We start from the raw sequence: 25,293 nt of genomic DNA on the forward strand, positions 1-25,293 counted from the left end.
TTATTTCATTCTCTGAGATGTATTACTTTATTAAGTACACATTGCATAGATTCATATTTGCAACTATTTGTTTAAAACAGGTGTCGCTTCGGTTTAAGATTGCTATTTTTAAGCCACAAATAAACAATCTACACAGCGACAGAATTGCTTAAAACTACTGCATAAGTAAAGTTAATATTTTAAGGATTTTTCAGGAGAGGAGCTTTAACATCCACAATAAGCAATTAAAATTGATCTTTAAAAACAAGTTGTTCAAATTTACTTTTAAACCAGGCAGTCACAACTTCAACTTTCACTTCCTTACTTAGACAGCTTCATTGAATCTAATGAGCATTATAATAATGATGCCTCTCTCATTCCTAGCCCACCCCTTTCCCTCCCCCACAAAGAGACATTCTTAACAAGGTTAAAAGTAATAAAAGTGATATTAGATAGGAAGATGGAAAATAACTTACCTCATCAGCTATCATACACCTAGATGCAAAAGAGGGAAATGTAACAGTAAATACAACAGATAAAATAATTAAAATTGCATTTATCTACAGATTTATTTTAATAATTAAAAAACAGACTAATGGTGTTATAGATTAAGAACAAAAGCTAGCTTTATTGTCACCTACCCTATGATTGAAACCCACCAGAAAGAGATTGAATACTGTAATAAATACCACCAGAATGTTAACTCTTCTAAAAACATATTTATCAAATATATTTATGCTAGAGTTTAGAACAAGGTATTAAATCAGGTACAGTCTAGCATTACATTAAATGGGATATCCATCTACATGTTCAATAGAAGCTTTGTATCTTCTATTTTAGTGTCTTTCACAGAGGATGAAGCAATGTCCTCCACCCCTTCAGCTACTTTTTATTTATCTGTCAGAAAAATCAGATAGCTGTGAATCGGAGTAACTACTTGTTCTGAAGATTCCTCCAGCCACTTTTACAGTAGAAACAGAAGTTGACTTCCACTTTCATCTTCCACAAACGAACCTTATCTTTATACATGTTATAATGTATATCAACTTGAATTTTTCAATTTCAGAATTTATCTGTCTAGTGTTATTCACAGTAAGACCAGTACTAGCTTCAAGATCGCAGTGAGAAATAGTATATCCTACAATACTTGTTCGGAATATATGCATGTTGTTGCAATCCCAGGTTGTGTGTGATAGTATATAGCAATTTCAGATTTTGAGACATATAGTACAAAATAATGAATGATAAAATTACAGTTATTTCATATTGCTCCTAATTTACACATTGGCCAATGCCCTTACCTGCCTCTACCTATCATGTTTGACAGAGATGTCTGATGTTAGTTACTTCACTAAATTGATTGTTTGCTTATAATATTAAATAATATGCTACTATTAGGACTGTTTCAGAGTGGTAGCTGTGTTAGTCTGTATCAGCAAAAACAACGATGAGTCCTTGTGGCACCTTAGAGACTAACAAATTTATTTGGGCATAAGCATTCGTGGGCTAAAACCCACTTCATTCAGATGCATGGAGTGAAAAATATAGTAAGCAGTAGTATATATATATTACAGCACATGAAAAGATGGGAGTTGCCTTACCAAGTGGGGGGGTCAATGCTAACGAGGCCAATTCAATCAAGGTGGAAGTGGCCTATTCTCAACAGTTGACAAGAAGGTGAGAGTATCAACAAAGGGAAAATTACTTTTTGTAGTGCCCAGCCATTCCCAGTCTTTATTCAGGCCTAATTTGATGGTGTCCAGTTTGCAAATCAATTCCAGTTCTGCAGTTTCTCATTGAGGTCTGTTTCTGAAGTTTTTTTGTTGAAGAATTGCCACTTTTAAGTCAGTTATTGAGTGTCCAGGGAGACTGAAGTGCTCTCCTACTGGTTTTTGAATGTTACAATTCTTGAGGTCTGTGTGTCACTCTGACTAGAATGTCTGCTGAGTCAGTGTGAAGCAATGGAAATAGTTACAACCATGACTGAGAGTTCTTATTAATTAGAATATCACCAGGTTCAATCTTCACAGGAATTTGTGGTCTGTTACCATTCAATTTCTAAGTTCTCAGCCATTTTCAACTTTTTTACACTTTATGAATTACACCGGTGTGACATGTACAGGCTTTCAGCTTGTACATGTGTAACAATCAGGAGACTCTCTACACAAGGGAGAAGAGACAAAACTCCCTCTCTCCTGCAGAAGTACTGGAGGTGGTGGAACTTTAGATTTATCAAAACACCTCCTCACTATAGATCAGCCTGGAAGATGAAGCCCCCAAATAGGCTTTGCAGCAGCATCCGGGTATAAATCTCAGCACACTCTGACTTCCTAGTAGCTATTAGGATTAGGGATCTAAAATATTAAGCAGTTAAACGGTTACCCGGTAAGCATTAGTCTTACCGTTAATCCACCCTGTTAACCCTCAGCCCCACACTGGCCAGCCGGAGCAGCCTCAGCCCCTATCCCTTTAATCAGTTAACTGGTTAAACGATATTTTTAATTGTTTAAATGGTTAACTTTTTAAACGATATTTACATCCCTAATTAGGATTGATAAATTAGTTGCACCTGGACCTCAATGGTGGGGCCTCTGACCTTTGGGCTTTTATTATCTGACAATTAGATTTGGTTGTCTGGCTAATATGTTGTTAGTAAATTTTTCAGGCACGGTGTGTAATTTTAGGTTTTTAAAAGTGAACTGAACCACACACCCCAGAAATTCCAAGTAGCATGCTAAAGATACTCACATGGGCCATTGGCAGAGCCGGAACCTAGTGCCAAGCTACTCCCTAAGCCCCCTTTGCCCCAGCTGTTCTTCCCTCTGCATTTTAACAATGCAGCTCCCTTCTCCATGCTGCCTGGTTGAACACTGAGGGCACAGGAGAGACAGACTGCCTGCTCTCAGGTCTGGTGCCTGATTCTAGTCTGGCTCAAAGCAGCAATTGCAGGGAAAGTTTTGTATAGCATCTTGCATCCCCAGGCTCTAGCATGCCCAATGGGGATGGACTCTTTGGGGAATTTAACTGCCAATCTCTAGCCAGTCTGTACTGAGCATGTGTAAACTGTGATTTTTTCAAAGGCTTATAATTGAGCCAAATTGGTCAGATTTTCATGGCAATGGCAAAAGGCATATTATCTCTGATGCAAAGGCTACTCATCTGTAAAATGTAAGCCCCTGTTCCAACTCATAGGGGTGCTTGAGATTTCCAAAGAAAAAACTGCCACCTTCCCCCCCCCCCCCCAGCCTTGCTCTCAGAAATGGCTAAAACCATGTTGGATGGAAACCTTCCCCCCGTACCCCTCATCCTCAAGATCAATCAATCAGCCTGAAGAAGACACCCCATCTGGAAAATTTCAGCCCAAACAGTTAAAGGTTGTCAGAGTTGTATATAATTGAAAGCAATAGTATAATGGGAACTGTTGGGTAACATTAATAGGTGGTGCTGTTAACCCTGCTTATGATGCGCACACACACACAAAACTTGTTGATAGATTATAACCCACAGTTTCAATTCAGTTGCCAGTTCCATTTCTCATAAATGATATTTTCCAGTAACTGATGCCTAAACACTAGTAAATGCATGTCTAATACTTGATATCGAGTATTTTAAAGTTTACGTTTTCTAAGAAAATCTCCTATATTACCACTCTCCCCCGATTTGGAACTCAGGAGTATTCATTAAGAGGGTACTGATTCTATACAAAGATGTGTATCCACTAGGGTTGCCAACTCTGACTGAAGCTATTCCGGGAGATATATTTTTTTCCCAACATGACGTAATGTCATTTTCTTAAAATATCCTATTAAAACCTCCTTTTCAATAGTCACCAGGAGATCAATGCCAATTCCGGGAGACTCCAGGCCAATCTTGGAGGATTGGCAACCCTAGTATTCACACTATTTTTTTATTTTTGTGTTTCATATTTGGATGCAATATTCAGGGCTTGTCTACACAATATTGGCAAAGCGCATTAGAGCACTTTACAAATCACACCTCTCTAACAGCCCCTCGTAAACTCTGTTGGCATGCTTTAAATTGGTGCTTAGTTTGTGTTAAAGGCCAGCAGGGTCTATATGGGGTAGTTAGAGCACTTTCCAAATCACACCCCTCTAATGCACTTTGCCAGTTCAGAGAAGCCCTCAGAGGATTTTTTAATATCCTTCATGTGCACATACCATAAGCAATCTTGAGGCTCAGAATGAACTTTGAATGCACTAGGGAGAAATATGCACATTCTATACTATGGTATTGAAACCCTCTTTTTAAAAGGCAAACCTAGTCTTAAGTGTCAGGTAAAAATAAGAAAGGTATTCCTTGAAGGCACTGGCATCTTTCCTCCATAGAAGCACATTTTTCATTTTATACATTAAATATAGAGTAACAAAAACTGAGGCTAGAAGAGAATCTTTTGTTTTAATAGAAGTTCAGTGTCTGGCCAATAGTGTGCTTAATATGCACTTAGAAAGCATGTTTATTACACAATTCTATCTTAATGTTACAATCCGTTCAGTTTTCACTCACTCAAAAATTAGTGATTAATGTTGCCCATGTCATACTGATTGTTAATTGCCTGGACTGAAATGTATGTAGTTTGACCCTAGGATTTATAAAGTAAATCTTCATTTTAATAACTTCTTTCCAAAATTGCTTCTGTACATTAATCATCCATTTATAAGACCAGTACACACATTCTAATTAATTCTCATGCTGCGGCAGTCTCTGTTGGGCAACTCTGATTTTTTTTTATACTGACTACATGGATTCAGAAAATGAGCAAAACAATAGCAATTAGTTACAGAACAAACATGCATTCTGAAACAACAACTAGCCATTTCAAATCTCAGTGAACAATATATTGCACCTATATAGCATATTTCATTGTAAAAGATATCAAAACTTTATAACCCATATACCCATTTATGCTGACAAGTGCAGTATAGTAATCTTACAATACTCCACAGTATAGTAGATACTATATTATAAATGTGAGGGTAATGAAATTTTAGTAATGCAGTGTTAATAATACGAGACCACTATATAGCATATTTAATAGCATAGTATGACACACTGGTAAGGACCACAGGTTTCTGGAGCACATGTTCCTTAATCCCGTCTTCTCCAGTGTGGGGTTTATATAACCTATCATACAGACCTCACACAGAATCCTGCTGCAAATGTTCGTGGTTTTACAATGACATCTTCTTATTTTGTTAAAGCTCTCTCTCTCTCTTTGTCTGCAGTTCCCATTGTTCAAATCTCTTTATGTCACATGTAATTTGGTTTTGTCCTCCGTGTTTGCGCTAGCAATCCACTTTTGGAGTCATCTGCATATCTGACCAAAGACACTTTCCAAAAATAGCATGAACCTAGTGCAAAGGAGTGCTTGCTGTCCTTCTCTAAACCCTGGTTAATGGCTCAGAAAAGTCTCTAAATCCCTGAGTGCTGTATTAGGCTGCAATTAACAGGATGCATCACTGCTTGAATATGAAGAGGTGCAGATTCACATGTCACCAGTGGGTTGCTGATTTTGAAAACTACAGTAGAACCTCAGAGTTATGAACACCAGAGTTACGAACTGACTGGTCAACCACACACCTCATTTGGAACCAGAAGTATGCAATCAGGCAGTAGCAGAGACAATTTTTTTTTTAAAAGGCAAATACAGTACAGTACTGTGTTAAATGCAAACTACTAAATAAAATAAAGGGAAAGTTTAAAAAAAGATTTGACAAGGTAAAGAAACTGTTTCGGTGCTTGTTTCATTTAAATTAAGATGGTTAAAAGCAGCATTTTTCTTCTGCATAGTAAAGTTTCAAAGCTCTATTAAGTCAATGTTCAGATGTAAACTTTTTGAAAGATCATAACATTTTGTTCAGAGTTATGAACATTTCAGAGTTATGAACAACCTCCATTCCTGAGGGTGTTTGTAACTCAGATTCTACTGTAGTCTGAAAACTGCTGATTTAGACTCAAGCATAAATTCAAGTTTTGATATGACACTTCAGATGAGATTCTGAAAGAGAGGTGAAAATAGATAACCATGTATTATGAGAAATCTAATTTTCTAGCATTGAACTAATAAAAGATTGGGAACAGAATATATTTTGATTAGATTACAGCTAAAAATAATTTAAAGTAGGGGTTCTCACCTTTTTTCTTTCTGAGGTCCCCCTCACCATGGCCCACGTGTGCCAACTGTTTTTTCTGCATATAAAAGCCAGGGCTGGCATTAGGGGGTAGCAAACAGGGCAATTGCCTGGAGCCCTACACCAGAGAGGGCCCCCACGAAGCTACATTGCTCAGGCTTTGATTCAACCCTGGATGACAGATCTCAGGGCTTCAGACCCATGCAGTGGGGCTTTGGCTTTCCACTCTGGGCCACAGCGAGTCTAATGCTGGTCCTGCTTGGCGGACCCCCTGAAGCCTGCTCACAGCCCCCCAGGGGGCTCCGGACCCCTAGTTGAGAACCACTAATTTAAAGGATTCAACCACAATACACTGTTCATTGTTCCACAATCAGAATTTTAAATTTGTGCACAGCTAATATAGCAACAACAGATTGAGATCTCTAGGTCTGAGAACTGATTTTGTCCAGTAGAGTCTGGGACAAGGAAAGTGAAGCCATGCTGTGGAAGTCATGTATTCCATTGCTGTGAAAGAAAGTATTGAATGTTTTGTATTGCAACTCCTCCAATTTATGATCACTTGGAATGATATTGGAAAATATAGCCACTCACCTGTCATTGTAGCCTGAATATATAGAATTCATGAGACACACAAATCATAGCTTTATGACTTAAAGACCTCTATTTAGTATTACATACTCTTTTTAAAGGGAAATCTCTGTTTAAGCTAAAAGCTTTCACTTCACTATCTCCTATATTAATGTATTCAGACTAGCTGCCAACACTAGAATCAAAATTTCATGCTGACTAAGGCCTTGGCTACACTTGCGAGTTACAGCACTGTAAAGGCTCCCCCAGCGCTGTAACTCACTCCCCGTCCACACTGGCAAGGCATTTGCAGCGCTGTATCTCCGTGGTTGCAGCGCTGCATGTACTCCACCTCTCCGAGAGGAATAGCGAGTATTGCGCTGCCGCTGCAGCGCTGCGGCACCAGTGTGGCCGCCCAATGCGCTGTGAATGGCCTCCAGAATTATTCGGCAGTATCCCACAATGCCTGTTCTAGCCACTCTGGTCATCAGTTCAAACTCTATTGCCCTGGCCTCAGGTAACCAACCATGTGACCCACCCTTTACATTCCCCGGGAATTTTAAAAATCCCCTTCCTGTTTGCTCAGCCCAGCGTGGTGTGGAGTGCTATCAGCGAATCTTTCCAGGTGACCATGCCTCCACGCGCCAAGCGAGCCCCAGCATGGAGCAATGGCAAGTTGCTGGACCTCATCAGTGTTTGGGGGGAGGAAGCTGTACAGACCCAGCTGCGCTCCAGCTGTAGGAATTACGATACCTTCGGGAAGGTATCAAAGGACATGATGGAAAGGGGCCATGACCGGGACGCCCTGCAGTGCAGGATTAAAGTGAAGGAGCTGCGGCGTGCCTACCGCAAAGCCCGCGACGCAAACGGCCACTCAGGTGCTCCCCCCGCAACCTGCCGATTCTACAAAGAGCTGGATGTGATACTTGGGGTTAACCTCACCTCCACTCCGAGCATCACCATGGACACTTCAGAGCCGGGGGGGGGGGGGAAGGAGGAACAGGAGGAGGAGGAGGAAAACGGGAGTGATGGTGGTGGGCCGGATGGAGACACCCCGGAATCCCTGGAGCCATGCAGCCAGGAGCTCTTCTCGAGCCAGGAGGAAGGTAGCCAGTCGCAGCGGCCGGTACTTGGTGGAGGACAAACAGAAGAGCAGGTTCCCGGTAAGCGGGTTTTTTTTCGGGAAGGAATTTTTTCGGTGCGGGCTCTTTGGGAGAGGAGGGTTAGGCATGCATGCCTAGATGCGGAATAGTGCATTGATATGGTTTATCACATCGCGGTAATCGGCCTCGGTAATCTCCTCGAATGTCTCATCCAGAACGTGTGCAATGCACTTGCGCAGGTTTATCAGGAGAGCCACCGTGGTCCTTGTCCCAGCCAGGCTAATGTGTCCGCGCCACTGTGCCGCGAGGGGCGGGGGGACCATTGCTGCACACAGGCAAGCTGCATATGGGCCAGGGCGGAAGCCGCATTGCAGTAGAAGACCCTCCCTTGCTTCCCAGGTCACCCTCAGCAGCGAGATATCGTCCAGGACGAACTCCTGTGGAAAATGTTGGGACAGTGTTCAGTGTAGGTGCCCCCTGAAGCTGTTGGCTCTCCCCAAGGCAAAGAAACCCAGAAGACAGTGAAGCCCTGAAACAATTAGTCCCCCTTACTCACCATTTTGAGGCTCCCGTGAGATGTGTGCGCTTTGTTTCGGATGGGAAAATTATGCTATTGTGTAGACCCTGTGTGTTTTCTACTCCTTAAGTGCAGGGGGAATCATTACTCTGTCTGGTATAAACAATGCTGCTTCTGTTAAATGTTGCATTTTGCCTATACAGCTGCATCAACCTTGAGACCTCAGCCGTCCCTCTTATTGCCTACTCAGAAACTGCAAAGACTCAGGAAGAGACCGCGAAAAAGCAAAGAAGACATGCTGCAAGAAGTGATGCGGCAATCTATTAAAGAGAATGAGAAAGCACAGAACTGGAGGGAGAGAGAAAGCAGGATCCGCCAGGAAAACGCAGCGCACCGGCGGCAAAGCACCGCCCACCGGCAGCAAAGCACTGATAGGCTCATAAGCATCCTGGAGCACCAAGCAGACGCTATCCAGGAGCTGGTAGCCATGCAGAAAGAGGAGCAGTACCGCAAACGCCACCCCCCCCACAGCCCTTGTCCCAAAACTCTTTCCATTGTGCCCCACTGTCACCTCCAACCCACTTTCCCCAACTTCTGTGTTCTTCACGCCACCTGCTGCCTCCAACACCAGTATCTTCACCACCCAGCCCTGAAAACCACGACCCTTACCCTCTGCACTCAACCCCCATCACCATGCAGTATAGCTGTCCTGAAGTGCAGCACTCACTGCACAGCACACCAGACAGGACATACGCGAATCTGTGATTCTACTGTTCCCCACTCCACCCCCTTGTTTCTTTTCAATAAATGGATTCTTTGGCTTTGAAAACATTCTTTATTATTGCATAAAGTAAAAGACTCCTTAGCCCAGGAAATAAACAGGCACTGCAAGTCTGCTTAGCAGACACTGATTCCTAAAGATTGGAACTATTGCACTTCACTCCCGTGCAGGGCACCAGATATCACTGCTGGTTTTCAGCCTCAAATTGCTCCCTCAAGGCATCCCTAATCCTTGCAGCCCCGCACTGGGCCCCTGTAATAGCCCTGCTATCTGGCTGTGCAAATTCAGCCTCCAGGTGTTGAACCTCGGAGGTCCATGCCTGAGTGAAGCTTTCACCCTTCCCTTCACAAATATTATGTAGGGCACAGCCCGCGGATATAACCGCGGGGATGCTGTTTTCGGCCAAGTCCAGCTTCCCATACAGAGATCGCCAGCGGCCCTTTAAACGGCCAAAGGCACACTCCACAGTCATTCGGCACCGGCTCAGCCTGTAGTTGAACCGTTCCTTGCTGCTGTCAAGGCTCCCTGTGTAGGGTTTCATGAGCCACGGCATTAACGGGATCTCCAAGGATCACAATGGGCATTTCAACTTCCCCTACCGTGATCTTCCGCTGTGGGGAAAAAGTCCCTGCCTGCATCTTCCTGAACAGCCAAGTGTTCCGAAAGATGCGTGCGTCATGCACCTTTCCGGGCCAGCCTGTGTTAATGTCAATGAAATGCCCACGGTGATCCACAAGCGCCTGGAGAACCATAGAGAAATACCCCTTCCGATTAACGTACTCGGATCCTAGGTGGGGTGGTGCCAGAATAGGAATGTGCGTCCCATCTATCGCCCCTCCACAGTTAGGGAACCCCATTTGTGCAAAGCCATCCACTATTTCCTGCATGTTACCCAGAGTCACGGTTCTTCTGAGTAGGATGCGATTAATGGCCTTGCGAACTTGCATCAACACGATTCCAACGGTCGACTTTCCCACTCCAAACTGGTTTGCGACAGACCGGTAGCTGTCTGGAGTTGCCAGCTTCCAGATTGCAATAGCCACCCGCTTCTCCACTGGCAGGGCAGCTCTCAATCTCGTGTCCTTGCGCCGCAGGGTGGGGGCAAGCTCCTCACACAGTCCCATGAAAGTGGCTTTTCTCATCCGAAAGTTCTGCAGCCACTGCTCGTCATCCCAGACTTCCATGACGATGTGATCCCACCACTTGGTGCTTGTTTCCCCGAGCCCAAAAGCGGCGTTCCACGGTGCTGAGCATGTCCATGAATGCCACAAGCAATTTCGTGTCGTACGCGTTACGCGGCTCGATAGCATCGTCGGACTCCTCACCCTCACTCTCACTGTCACTTTGGATCTTAAGGAATAGTTCGACAGCCAAACGTGACGTGCTGGCGAGACTCATCAGCATACGCCTCAGCAGTTCGGACTCCATTTCCCGCAGACAGATCGCGCTGCACAGAAACCGTTGAAAGATGGCGCCAAAGGTGGACAGAAACAAAGGGATTTCTGGGATGCGAAGCGATGCATCACGGGGCACTGGGACAGGACCCAGAATCCCCCCGCACCCACGCCCCCTTCCCACAACCCACGGCGCCAGAATGGGAAAAGGTGCTCTGTGGGATAGCTGCCCATAATGCACCGCTCCCAATAGCGCTGCAATTGCCGCAAATGTGGCCACGACAGTGCGCTGGGCAGCTGTGAGTGTGGACAGACTGCAGCGCTTTCCCTACTCAGCTGCACGAAGTCAGGTTTAACTCACAGCACTGTACATCTGCAAGTGAAGCCAAGGCCTAAGTAGGAGAAACAGGTCTTCAGACACAAGTGAAGGTACAAATCTGTATTTCTAGTTCACATATTTTGACTGCAGGAAGACAGACTTCTTGTTCTTTGAAGTTCAATTAGTCATTTCCTCTCCACTGGTAGTTACTCAATTCAGGCTTCATCATTCATATCCCATCTGTTCATATGACACCTTAGTAATAACTATATCCAAGAATGCAAATACAAGCTATGAGACACTCAGTTTCATATCCTGTTATAGGATCAGCCCACATGGCCAAAAGTTTCAGGAAAGCAGGAAGAACAATACTGGATGTCTTGGACACATCTTCTTTAGTAATCCAGTCCAACCATTTTGAGAACTTTATGGTCAATGATAAATAACTTCCGTGTCTTTTAAGAAAAAAGAAAGATTTTTTTTATTATTATTTTAAAGGCTGTATCTGCTTTCATAGAGATTCAGTGATTAGTGCTGGAATCTCTGTGCACGTGTCTGAGAAGTTGGCTGTTATTCCAACAACAAACATTAGAATGTCACTCCAACCTACTGCACATGGCTGGTGTACCATTGTAATGGTAGGATAAACAATGGCTCCATACATAATGATGTCACTCAGGAGTTCAGTTCATAAAAGAAGGCATGCAGAGTGATTTGAGGGACAACACTGTTTTTTTGTTTACTGTGTTTACTTTAGAATAATAAAGCAAAGTCTGAAGTCCACCATTAAAATACAGACACCAGAAGTTAAAAAGGAAAATTTGCCTGATCAGGTAGCATGGCAAGTGTAAATGTATGTGGGGAAAAGAGCGAGGTGCACCAGGACATTGATGTCTCAAGTGCATACATAGGTACTATAACTAAGGTTAATCTTTCTCCTCACAAACTCATTTAAATGTTTCCTTCCCTTAAGGTTTCACTAAGCTCCATCAACGTGCTATTGAAACCCTGCTCTAAATACAACTGACAATATAGTTTAAGGGGTCATGCTAAACCACATGGACCAGTGCCCTTAATGGGCCATGAAACCAGATAATCCAGGATTATCTTGCAATACTAAAAAGGTCTCTTGAGAGCTTTGAAAATGTCATGCTTTCTTGCCAACTAGAGAGAGATTACTCTCCCAACATAGGCATCTGGAGTCCCTTTTCATAGTATCATTCTTAGATTCCAAGATCCTAAGGCAGGGTCCTTGTCTACTTCCATGGTCTGTATGATGCTCTAGCAGATTACAAGTGCTTAAATATTTCTGATTATATGGTTTCTTAGGAGAAGACAGACCCACTCTAAAATAAGGGTGGTCCTGTGAATGGCTCATCAACCTATAAAGGCCTATAACAGAGGACTTTACACTGAGCATGGAATCATGAGTTTCCCCCTACCCAAGTGGAAGAATTCCAGACAGTTTAGAAAATATACCTTTCATCAGTTTATCTGCAGAAGTGACTGAGGACTTGTCTTCACTGCATTGTGCACAGGAGCTATAACTCAAGTTTTGCCCCTAACCCAACTTTCATCCATACACAAAAATCTCTAGCATGAGTTAAGTGGTGCTGAAAGCTCAAGCTACCTGGCCTGTCAGGGGATACAGTTGAAGCTTGAGGACTGCTGATATAATGTAGTAGGGATCCAGTAATTCTCCATCTGCTAATCCAATCATTCTGTGCTGCTTGAGTATCGTTTCAGAGTGTTGTTGCTGTCATACAAGCTAGGCTTGCTTGAGTGGAGTAAGTCACGTGTACTAACTGTTGAAACACTAAGCAAAGTTGCACATTTTTGGCTGTGCTGGCCTGTGTAGGGAGACTACATTTCAAAAGAGAGATGGCCCAACTTTCCACGGACAGAGTACACTACACTATTTGTAAAGTTTAGAGATCTGGGAGTTCCCTTGAGAAGAAAGAACAGGGGAAATGGGAAGGCAGGAAGACATACGGAAAAGAGAGGAATGTTCACATTAAAATAGTAAAGCCCTAAAATGAAAAGTTTCATTTGCAGTGGAAATCAGAGTACATGCATTTATTAAAATTAAGATGTCCATATTTTAGAATTACCCCTTACATACAAGCATGCTATAGTGATCTGGTAGGTTAACAGTAAGCTCCTACAGCAGGGGTGGGCAAACTACAGCCCATGGGCTGCATCCGGCCCATCAGACATTTTAATCTGGCCCTCGAGCTCCTGCTGGGGAGCGGGGTCAGGGGCTTGCCCTGCTCCGCGCGTGCCGTGGCTGCGTGCAGCTCCCAGAAGCAGCAGCATGTCCCCCCCTCCGGCTCCTATGCATAGAGGCAGCCAGGAGGCTCCGCACGCTGCCCCCTACCCCAAGCGCTGCTGCCGCAGCTCCCATTAGCTGGGAACCGCAACCAATGGGAGCTATAGGAGTGGCATCTGCAGACGGTGCAGTGCACAGAACTGCCTGGCTGCGCTTCTGCGAAGGAGCTGGATGGGGGACATGCCACTGCTTCCTGGAGCTGCTTGAGGGAAATACCGCCCAGAGCGTGTACCCCTGCCCCCCTCCCACACCCCAACCCTCTGCCCTGATCCTCCTCCCACCCTCCAAACCCCTCGGTCCCAGCCTGGAGCACTCTCAACCTCTCATCCCCAGCCCCACCCCAGAGCCCGCATCCCCAGCCATAGCCCTCACCCCCCACCCCTCAACCCGGAACCCCCTCCTGCACCCGAACTCCTCATTTCTGGCCACCCCAGAGCCCGCACCTCCAGCTGGAGCCCTTACCCCCCTCCTGCACCCCAACCCCCAATTTTGTGAGCATTCATGGCCCACCATACAATTTCCATACCCAGATGTGGCCCTCAGGGCAAAAAGTTTGCGCACTCCTGTCCTACAGCCCTATTGCATTATAATATGGATCAGTGGGGAAGGAAACAAGAATTTCATGCTCATATTTTCTTTGTATATGTAACAGAGCAGTCTATCCCTTTAGAAACAGTTGTAGTCCAGCGTTAGCCAGTCCTGTTCCAAGACTCTGAGCCTGTAAGACCAGGCATTTTGAGTGTTGAATTCCCCTGGAAGTATCATGTGACCAAGCTGAAGCAAGCCCTGATGGGAAATGGGAAGAGGGAAAGTCAGTTGACAGTCATGTGACAAGGCTATAGGATAAAAGGCAAGCATGTAGCTCAATCTGAAGAGCCAAGAAGGTGTGAGGCATGCCAGGATTTAAGGCAGTTCCCTGTGAGGAGTGACCTGCACAGAGCAGGAAGTGCTGGCAGGCTGTCCAAACACTGAATCCTGGAGAGAATTGGATTGGGCTTGGGATCAACCAAGCAGGTGGCAGGAACAGGGAAGGAATCTACAACCTAGCTCTGCGACCCCAGCGGCAGAAAAGGCCTGAGTACGAAAAGGTAAAGGGAGTTATTTCTGAACTGTTGCTAATCAGGGAAGCAACTGCTGGTACTCAAGAGGGCCAAGCCAACAATTTATATTAAAGAACTAGAATGCCTTACTACAGCAGACACCAAAAAGGCAATGATATTTTGAAACTCCTGGGCATGTGAGAGTTAACTAGAGACCCAGTAAACACATTGCCACACTGGACTGTACCCTACAACAGTGTACAAATGTAGTCTCATAAATGTGAACACTGTGAAAACAGATTGGATGGCAAAGATACCACATACATAGGTATCTTATCATCTGCAGAGGTTAGTAGGTATCTTGATTTAAAGCACTCTGGCCTGTTAACATTATGCCTTAAATGCACCTGAGTCTTTTCCTTTTCTTTTTTTCTTAAATAGAGCAGTTTCTGTGTTTGGCACCACACAATATCTGTCCCTGCAGGTTTACAATCAAAATTAGACAATACAATACAACCTGTATCTAGTTAACTGTACACTTTATCATATTATAAGCATACGAATAATCATATGGTGTAGACGTGTGGTCCATCTAGCCCAGTATCCTATCTGACGGGCTAGTTCCTCATGCATTGGGGATATTGCGAGAATCCCCATAATATACAACTTCAGAGTAACATACTTATAAAGGAAGTTTCTTTTTAAACCTGGACAGTTAGCTTCGGTAACCCTTCTTAAATGAATGTTTACAGCCATTATCAAGTTTTAACCTAATGTAGCTATTTATACAACCAAATTAAGCTTTTGATTAATTTTAGTAAGTTATTTACTGACCTTTTTTTTTTTTTTTTTAAATCAAGAGCTACATGTAACTTTGGGAGAACAGAAGCCCTGTACTGCTATGTATATTTCTGAAAGAAAGGCAGGTAAAGCAAAAGCACTTTAACAAGTTCTAGTAGTAAAGTGATTTTTCACCAAGGTTATGAAAAAATAATGCAGTTTTCTTCAATAAATACAAGCCTTATGCAATCTGTTGGAAACATACTTTACAGAGGAAGCTCACATGTTGCCTTCACTAGTGTGAGTGTCCTGATATTCTTGGGATTCTCACCCACTCATGTGAGTCAGTTTTATATAACACTACAACATATAATTTGCCTCCTACTCACAAGTCAACACTTTAGTACTAACATCTTACCCAGGGATATTTAAAGTATGTGAACTGAATATATTTTTATATAGAAGTGCGCAAACAGCCATTACATTTGTGTGTCAGTAATCACAGCATGTAGTCATAAAACTATAACAAAGTGAGATGATTTCTTTGCATAAATAACCTGGGCTACTCCACCAAAAATAGAGTCCCAAATGATTTAAATTAGGCATGGCTTGCTCTTGATTTACATTAGGTATTTTAAAAGTGAATTTAGCACACATCAGATGTTCCAACTTGGCAGCACTAGAGACATGGCACTTATTCACAGAAGAGATACAACACAGACAGTGATTATGCAAGTTTCTACATTGACGCTCCAATGTTCCTCAACCTCAGTCTGGAGACACGGCCTCCACAGCCTTATGTGTTAGTTAAAATATGAACATCATCTAATATTCTAAAAGCCTAATATTCTAAAAGGCAGCGTACACTAACGTGCTAAACTGGTCAAGTTGAAGCCTAGGCTTAGCATATGACAAAGTCTACACTAGGCTTCAGAATACGTTAGCTAACAAAATATCTTTAAATCCTACTCAAGATAAGCTTTAATAGCAAGAGTTAATAGCTCATTCTCTATACCCATTCAATCCGTGGCTTCTGAAACTATGTAGTTCACCAACTAGGGTAATTTTTATGAAGTAGATCTGCATAAGAAGTGGACCAACATCCACTTATTTCACATTCGTTATGACTGTTGGGTAACCTATCTTTTGATATGGAAACTGGTGGATTCAGACCAATGACCTAGAAACTAGAAATTTAGCAGTCATGATCATCATGTCTATGAGTTCTTCATAAATATATAGGAAAGAGGAATTGATTGAGATAGCCAGGGATTGAAGCCTAAGGAAAAATGGGGATCATGTACAGGAGACTATGAGAGAGAACATAAGACAGATTAATACCAACACCAGGAAGAGACAGATCTATGTGATCGGGGACTCCATATTCAGAATTGACAGCCCTGACAACAGACTAGATCCAGAGAACAGAAAAGTGGGCTGTCTGCCAGGAACAAGGATACGAGATGTGGACATGAGGCTGAAGAGGAGCCTGATGGGAGCAGGGAAAAATACACTGATTGTGCTGCATGTTAGAATGAATGACACTTCTAGATTTCCTCTGGAATGGGTCAAGAATGACTAAGCTCAGCAGGGAAAGACACTTTAAAGAAGTGGAAGGTCAGGTGATTTTCAGGATACTTCCAGTCCCTACAGAAGGCAGATGCAGGTGTGACAAGTCAACAAATATCAATAGACGGCTCAAGGATTGTTGCTATGAGGAAGGTTTCAGGATGACTGATCATTGGGAGGCATTCTCAGAAAGAAGAATCTTCTTGACTTATGGACTCCACTTGAGGAACTGGGCTATTAACCTCCCAGGATCAAGTCTGGCACAATTGATAAAAAAAAGACTTTAAACTAGGAGATGAGGGGAGAAGGTTGAAAGGGACTCATGAAATCGCCATGCATGGCTTCAATACACAGAAGCAAGTAAATCAGCTAAGTGAAGATATAGTAAGGGATAATGGAACACCACAAGCTAGAAAACTGGGTGAGATCTGAGGGAAACAACTGAAATGCTTGTATACAAAAACAAGGAATCTGGGTAACACAATGGAGAAACGAACTATTAGTGCAGGAGGCTAAACCTCATAGATTCTTAAGGCACAAGCTGCACTTGCTTTGCAGCTTGGAATCCCCAGATCTTTCATACACAGGCTAGAAATCCCTTTAGCCTGGGTCCAGCACTTCCCCCAGTTCAGTCTTTGTTCCTCAGGTGTTTCCAGGAGTCTTCTTGTGTGGGGAGTGAAGAACCACAGAGACTGACTGACATCATCTGCCTTATATAGCTTTAGCATATGATGGGAACCCTTTGTTTCAAAACTTGGTTTCCAGACTGGTTTGTGGAATAATACTGACATCCCAAGATGGAGTCCAGAGACATGTGGTCTGACTCTGGTCACATGTCCTTCTAGAGACATAGCAGCCATTACTTACAGGCTATCTGGAGTGTTCTCAAACAGGCTCACCAGGTGGGAGATAAGCTTCTCCTAAGGTCTAATGTTCTTTCTAATGGCCCATTACCCTGAATAGGCCCTTTCCCCTGAGCTATTTAGATTGAAAGCATCTTGTCTAGTGGGCGTTACCCAGGTGTAATTACATTTAAAACAGAGATACATAGTCAATATTCATAACTTCAGATACAAAAATGATATATTCATACAAATAGGATGATCATATTCAGCAAATCATAGCTTTTCCAATGATACCTCACATGACTTATCTTGTACAAAATGCATCATAATTATGCCATAATCATATCATAATAATATCACTATGAAGAATATGGGGTGCAGTGCCACACCTACATTAAGAGAAAGGTCTATTTTAAAAACACAGTATAGACAAGGCAAGTTGTAGTTTTAACGTGTTAGCTTGTCCTAATGTTTAACTCAACCTGCTAAAACATGTGAAAGCTACAAACTGCCTTGTCTTCACTTGGATTTCACCTCATGTTAGCTAACATATAGTAAGGTAAAAACACTTTCTTTCCTAGCATGGATGTACCCTATGGCCTCGCCTAGGCTAGGATTAAATGTGCGCTGCTAGAACGCGTTGGCTAACACATACTACATAACATCTTTAAAGTCTAATTACACAGCATGCTGCCTTTAACATGAGCTAAACTGGTAAAAGTCTACGCTTTTCCTCACCCAGGTTAGTACACAACAGAATGCACTGTCTTGTCTACACCAGACTTTTTACTAAGTGCTAGCTAATGTGTTTTTCTCCTTTTCTCCAACAGATTTAGTAAGTGAGGCCAAGCTTCATTAGCTGCTCATCACCAGCCAACACAAAGTTACCTTTCTTGTGCAAAGTGTATATTTGTTTTGGAACTAAGAACTGATTCAATGAAATTCATCATGCAAGGCAAGAAAATCCTCACAGCACTGCAGGAATTTAAGGGCATAGGACTACACTACAGTTCTCTTAACATGGCTGTAATATTTTCTATACAGGCCATAAAAAATAAAAACGGTGTGAGAGAATCGTTGGGCCACAAATGTGTTGTAACCAGTTGTAAATATCTATGTAGGCAGGAATTTTTGTATAGAGAAAGCTTAGTCTCATACCTGTTCTGGTGCATGTTATCAGGTGTATCTGGAAATATCTTTGGACAGACAGGTAATCAAAGAACCTTAGGAATTTAGTTTATTTTTGTTTGCACTTCAGACATAAATGGAAGTGCCTCAAATCCTCTTTTTGAAAATAAATAGAGTAGGTGTAGACATACCTAGGCTGTGGCTGTGTTACTTGCATACATTTAAATTAAATAGTCTACAAGTGTGGTGCATTGATTTACAGCTAATTATAAATCTGTATTTAACCTGTAAAAGCCTGTCAAAGCTCCGCTCAATACTTCCTGGTAAATATTTAAACAAAAAAAAGAGAAACATTCTAAAGTTTATATTCTTGGCCTTCAGGCTCATGAAGTTATAGAGTTATTTTATTTTTAAGACTGAATTAAGCAAACTGAGAAGTAAGGAGGCATCTCTGAGGGAGCTAAACGCAGACTCTCTCCAGTCAGTGCTAAATGGAAAAAGGAAAGTGAGAGCTTAGTTTGGTAACAGAAGCAGGGTATGAGCCTTGGGTAGCAAGGCTTCCAAAAGAGAAAGATGTTACAAGGACAATTCTTAGCCTGAGTGCTTCATGCCTGCCAGTTATAACAGGCTTCTCCATTTTGCTGTTCTGGGGCCCAGTGAGCATGATGACTCTATCTCAGCATCTGAAATACCTTCACAATAAACAGAAATATATACTGTTGAGAGGCTCTGTTATCGGATTCCCAGTTTCCTGTGAAGTCCTGAAGACTGAGCAACTCCATAGTGCACTGTATACCTCCTTTTCCTACCTTAAAAACATCCTTCCATCTTTACCTGAAGCTTCTAGAGTGATGCCAAAAGCAAATTATCTAACAAATTTCTCTCATATTAGAGACCCACTTTAAACCATGTGTTTGTTTCAAGCCTCTCCTTCACCCCACCAATACTCCCACCATAAAGGAAAACCTTGGATTTCCTTTATTGAAGTAAGCCTGAATTGCAATAAATTTTGTAAAGCTGAGTAGCTCACCCACTCTTTATGCAGAATTTGCAAAGTTAATGAATTTTTTTTTTAAAGAGTTTGGTATATTTTGATTTAATAAAAAGAGAGAAAAACATTCAGTTTAAGAAGTGGTAGCTTACATTTGATGGTGTTCAAGTGACCAAAAATGGCTTTTTAAAGTCAAATAATTTGATTACATTAACTGATAAAAACTCAGATTTAAGGATTCAGTCTGAGTATCTGTAAAATATAGATCCACGCACACAAGACTAAGATTGCATTTTTAGTAATACAAAGTTTGTTGTAAAGGATGAATGATTCAATATTATTTTATATAATATACTCAGTATGGTGGTTTGCAAGTATAAAGATTGTTTTTCTTCCTTATCTCATTTTGGCTATTCAAACAACCACTTTTTTCTACTACTATAGTTGCCAGCATTCTAACTGATTTGACAAAACAGAAGTACTTTAGCCTATTTGATTTTTGCACAGCACACAAACTACCACTGATATTCTGTATGGTGTTAATTTGTCTTCATTCTTAATTCTGAAATGCTCCTTCTTTTCTATTACACATTTTGAAATTAAAAGTAGCAGTGGGAATAAATTAAGCACAAGCTCCAGTAGAGAATAGGTCATAAAGGGTTGCACGTTTCAGTTGAAGGGAAGGAACATAGTTGTAGATAGTCTTGCTTCCTGACTGGATGCCAGTCTCTCTCAGCAATCTATGATTTTACATCACCTCAGATTGCTCTACCTTAAGAGTTTACTTCACTTTCACTACATCACAGAGCATATCCTCTCTCTCACACCCCAAACAATACTGTATTTGTCAGCATACTGATTTCTACTGATTAAAGTTAGGCTGAGAAAACACCCCCCTCTGTACATCCTACATTATATTATCTACAATATTATATCTGTGTTGAAAAGAAGAACCTATTCCAATAATCAGAAGAGCATTAGATATTCGGTCTAGGCAAATACTGCATCTAAAAGAAAAAAAATTGGGGAAGACAATTAACTGATTAAAATTCTTCTCACCCTATTTTTTATTAAAGTTTCCTTGAGGCAACTATGCATCACATTCAGGATAACAGATTCCAAAGAGCTTATGCTTCCCTCAAATATACACAAGTAACTCTAATTAACATTAAACGGAATTACATAATGCACTGAGGGGGAAAAAGAAACAAGTATGATTAATCAGACAATGTTTTGTAATTTTGAATACCATTTTACTTCAAAGTTATTAGAAATCTATTTAACTGAAATTGCCTTCTTAGCTAGTGACAGCACAGCCCTATTATGAAGAAATGCAATTACAGATCTCAAATGCAGTCTATGCTGCCTATGGAAGGCATTTATAGAGCCCAACTACTGCAGTCTGAGCGCCTCATGATTTTTTAATGTGATTATCCTCACAATACCATTGTGAAGTAGGGAAGTACTACTAATTGTCCTCATTTTACAGTTGGGGAACTGAGGAATAAAGATATCAAGGATATTGTTTTCACCCCTCAGCTCAAGCCCAAGTCCCCTTTCCATTTACAGCCAAATCTGCCTGACTCAGGCTGGAAAGCCCTCAGGATCCAGGCTCTAAGATCCACCAAGGAAGGTGGGTCTGAGCCCAAGTTACACTGACACTTGGGTCTAAATGGCATCATGTTGCATTGTCAATGCAGCTCACGCCCGGGTCTTAAGACTTGTATTTGGAGAGTCCCCCAACGCTATCCTAAAGTGTTTTTTGGCCTTTCTATTCCAAGGCTAGACAAACGGCTCCCAGGAAATGGAAGCAACCCACCTGGGTTCAAGTACAGCTGCTTGGCATTTAACCCTTCTATTTTATTCTGGCGGTGTTTTCATGCACCGTCAACAGAGGGAATGGTTTCCTGCATTAGCTAAGGCCACCAACAAGAAGTCCTTTGCCAAGAATGCCGCTGTCTGGTCACAGGACCACAGTCAGATTCTTATAAATCTCTGGTGCGAGACAAGCAAGACATTTAACTTCGGTAAGAGTACCAGAAATAACCAGGTGTACTCAAGAAATAGCGGACAAGCTAGCAAGCGTTGGGGATTAAACAGATCCTTGACCAGTGCAAGAAGCAGATTAAGCAGTTTGAGTGACTATCGGAAAGCCAGGGATCAAAACTGCACCTCAGGAAACTCCCCATCATCCTGCCTCTATTATTTTATTGGGTGCTGTGCACTGCTTCGAGCCCCCAGGCGTTCATGACAGTCTGATCAGTGGGGATAGTGATGTTCTGACCCGATTCTAACACAGTGCCAGAGGGTAGCGAAGGGACTCTGGTGCTCACGTCGATCCCTTAGGAGGCTTTGCTGCAAGACCAGCTGCAGCACATTCTGGATCCATACTCTAAGGAGTTCTTTAAACCCTAGAGGAGCAGCCCACCAAGAAAAGGGCAGCAGAAATGGAAAAGGCAAAAATAGCCTGGTAAGTGTCTGATTCCATGTTTGTTATTGATATACAAATGGGAGGGATTTCCAGTTTTTGACCCTAGGCTATTATTAAAAGCTGCGGGTAGCAGCGTTTATCCCCTGGATAACGGTGGAATGCATGCCAACACCTTGGCATTGCTCCCACCCCCGCAAACACTATGTGGAATTCAAAATGTATACCAGGAAGCACAGTTAAACAAGCATTTACAATGAAAATTTTTACTAGATACTTGCACATTCTTACAAGGATGTGCTGGGGTGTTTCAATTCAGATCATTAATATGCCTTCTCTTTCAGTATGGTGCACTGTATAAGTCTGCCACACTGTTAACAACCCCGCTGTAAACTGTATTGGGGGAGGGGGAAAATATAGTGTATGGGTGACTAAATCATTGCCTGAAATACAGAGGGTGGGGTGTATGCAATCCAGAATTGTGCTGGGGAAGCAGGGGTACTCACTATGCAGAGTCAATGTGGTCATGAATTTGCATGTAGTCTATAGGCAGATGGAATCTGAGCAGGCTGTAACATAAGTTAGCTGTACCCAGGTAATTGCACAAATGCAGAGAGTTTTCAGCAGCTTTCAGGGAGTCTCTAATCCATGAGGATGCTAGTACAACATCCTGTTGATTCCCTGATGAATTTTGACCCAAATCCCAGGTGTGGCTGGCTGCAAACTCTTTCCATAGTAGGAACACCAGATGAGTAGTCACATTTCAGAGAACTGTGTATTTTCCAGCCCACCACACTCATAGATGTGCTGCTCAATAGCCATTAGCTTGAAAACCCTGTTGGCACACTTGGCTGGCTTGATGCTAGTAGCTTGGAACCTTTGCCATTCAGGAACCTCCAGGATTGTAACATCCTCCAGAATGTGAAATGCCTGAAAAGACTGAGAAACCATAGATAGTAAGCTATGGCAACTGTCCTCCTTCACCAGGTTAAAATGGTCTGCAATTTTTAAACATCTGTTATTTGTAAATTTCAGCTTACCATTATGTTTGCTCGCTTTACACTCTGATTAACTTTCATCTGTGTCCATGGAGCATCTGGGAACTTAACTGTTGCTCTGAGACTATACTGAGGCTGAGTTTCAAAAAATATCTCTTTTGGACCTTGAGATTCCAAAGGCACTTTTTCTGATGCTATACTGAACTTTTTTTGAAGCACTGAGCCATTGATGTATTGTCTGTCTGTCTTCAGACCCCTTCACCTCAGCAGTCCAGCAGGAGCCTGGGTTTCACACGGTTATGGAGTAGTCAAAGAATAAGCATGTCCATGATGACCTTACAGTGGACATCTTGGACATGGCCAACAAGTAGCTACCAAAGGGAGAAGGATTCACAGCAAGTGGAAAGGCACAGAGGCTGCAGAATATGATGAAAGACTTGCTGTGCAGATTTGGAGCAGGGAAATTACTTGCAGGGGGAAGACAGAGTGCAGCAAAAAGACCTGTTTGAGAGGCTGCTTACATTAATGGCAACAAGAGGCTAGGCTCCTGCTCCATATGAACTACATCCTGAGTCCCCTCTACAGTAACATCTCTTGCAGACCAGGAACGCATTGGACAATATCTTGGTTGGATGACCTACGCAACCAGGAGTGAATGCTAGTTGGACAGGGCAAGTGTACCTCCTGCAGTTCTCCACCGCAGCAGCACCAAGTGCATGCAAAAAACATTGTAGAGAAGGAAAGATAACGGGAAGAGGGGGGGCAGGAGACATGCAGAAGTAGGGGTATTATTTGTTTTCACTGGTTTAACTGTTTTGTACTGTTCAATGTTTGTTATGCACTTTATTTTATTATTGGTTTTGGTGTTTTCATGACTGCTGGCCTGCCTGTCAATTCTTTAATACTGTTTTTTGTAAAACAGACATGTTAACTAATAAAGGATTTTGTTTCATTAGGAACATTTATTACAATCACTGCTTCACATCATGTGTGTGTATTGCAAAGAATAATGATGGACATGAGAAGGCATACTTGGGAAGTTGTATTCAAACAATTTTTCAATACATCTTTTGAGATGAATCCATAATGAAAATCCAGTTCACAACACACAAACCCCCATTTCTCTCCACTGCATAGGCAGTCATTTCATTCATAAGTAAAAATTCATGATAATCACATCTCCATCCCACTCAGAGTATACAGCAATAGTACATCATTTACTATTGACAATGCTGTACAAATACATTCATAAACATACTTTTCTCCCTCTTCCATTGGTCCATGCTAGTCCATAATGTGGGCACACAAAGAATCCCTGATTTCTGTTGCACATGGTACATCCTGCTCCATTTGTGACATGTGTACTTTCTGCCTGACTGAACCAGTTCAGCAAACCACTGCTGTCATAGGTCCACTCAAGTGCAAATGACTCTTCTTCGGCTTTACAAAGATTGTGAAGAGCACAGCTAGCCACAATAACGTGGACAGCATTGACGACATGGGAATCCAAATGTTTCTGTAAGCCGCGCCAGAACGGATTTCAATTTGCTAAATGCACAGCCACCATTCTATACCTACTGAGTGTATAGTTAAACTGTCTTTTGCCATGGCCTCTGAGATCAGGATATGGTTTCATAAGCCAAGGCAAAAGGGATTATGTGTGGTCTCCTAGAGTAACATTTATGACAGTGTCATTTGATGGGACTAGCAACCTGGCCTGTCCATGAAGGCAGACTCCTGATCGGTGGAAAACATTGGCATTGTGAACTTTTCCAGTGCAGCACATGTTGGTGTCCATAAATCGGCCTCTGTGGCTGACCAGAGACTGCATAACAATGGAGTAGTACCCTTTGCAGTCTATGTATTTATGTGCTCCTTGAGAAGGGCAAGCTAAGGGCACATGAGTCCCATCAATGACCCCGGCACAGTTGTGAAACCCCATTCTTTCAAAACTGGCAGTTACTTCAAGGACATTGTTTATGCCCATCACCTTTTTGAGTAAATCACGCTACTGATCACCTCAAACCTCCGCAGCCACAGCCCCCAGAGTTCGCTTGCCAACATCAAACTGGTTGGCAATGGGCCTGTAGTAGTCAGGAGTGGCCAGCTTCTAGATGGTCATAGCAACCCACTTCTGGACCAGCCTGGCCACCCGCGTGCATATGTCCTGACGCTGCAGGATCAGAGCAAGCTACTCACAAACCTCCAGAAAAATGGCTTTGTTCATGCGAAAGTTTTGGACCCACTGCTGCTCCTACCACATCCACATGCCTATGTGATCCCACCAGTCTGTGATTGTGGTCCTGCTCCAGAAGTGCCGGTCTACACAAGGCCCATTAGCGGCTATACAGACAGTCAGAGCAGCATTATCCAGTT

At 42.6% G+C, this 25,293-nt stretch overlaps 1 protein-coding gene across 1 annotated transcript in view; it reads right to left on the minus strand.

The window, feature by feature from the left end:
- Positions 1 to 25,293, minus strand: part of ZRANB3 (zinc finger RANBP2-type containing 3) — a 114,013-nt gene that overhangs the window by 81,857 nt on the left and 6,863 nt on the right. Inside the window, exon 5 of the mRNA XM_065413674.1 lies at positions 456 to 474. Coding sequence (XP_065269746.1) covers positions 456 to 474 — 19 coding nt within the window. The remainder of the gene's footprint in view (positions 1 to 455; positions 475 to 25,293) is intronic.

This window comes from Emys orbicularis, chromosome 11 (assembly GCF_028017835.1).
Source record: "Emys orbicularis isolate rEmyOrb1 chromosome 11, rEmyOrb1.hap1, whole genome shotgun sequence".
NCBI lineage: Eukaryota > Metazoa > Chordata > Testudines > Emydidae > Emys > Emys orbicularis.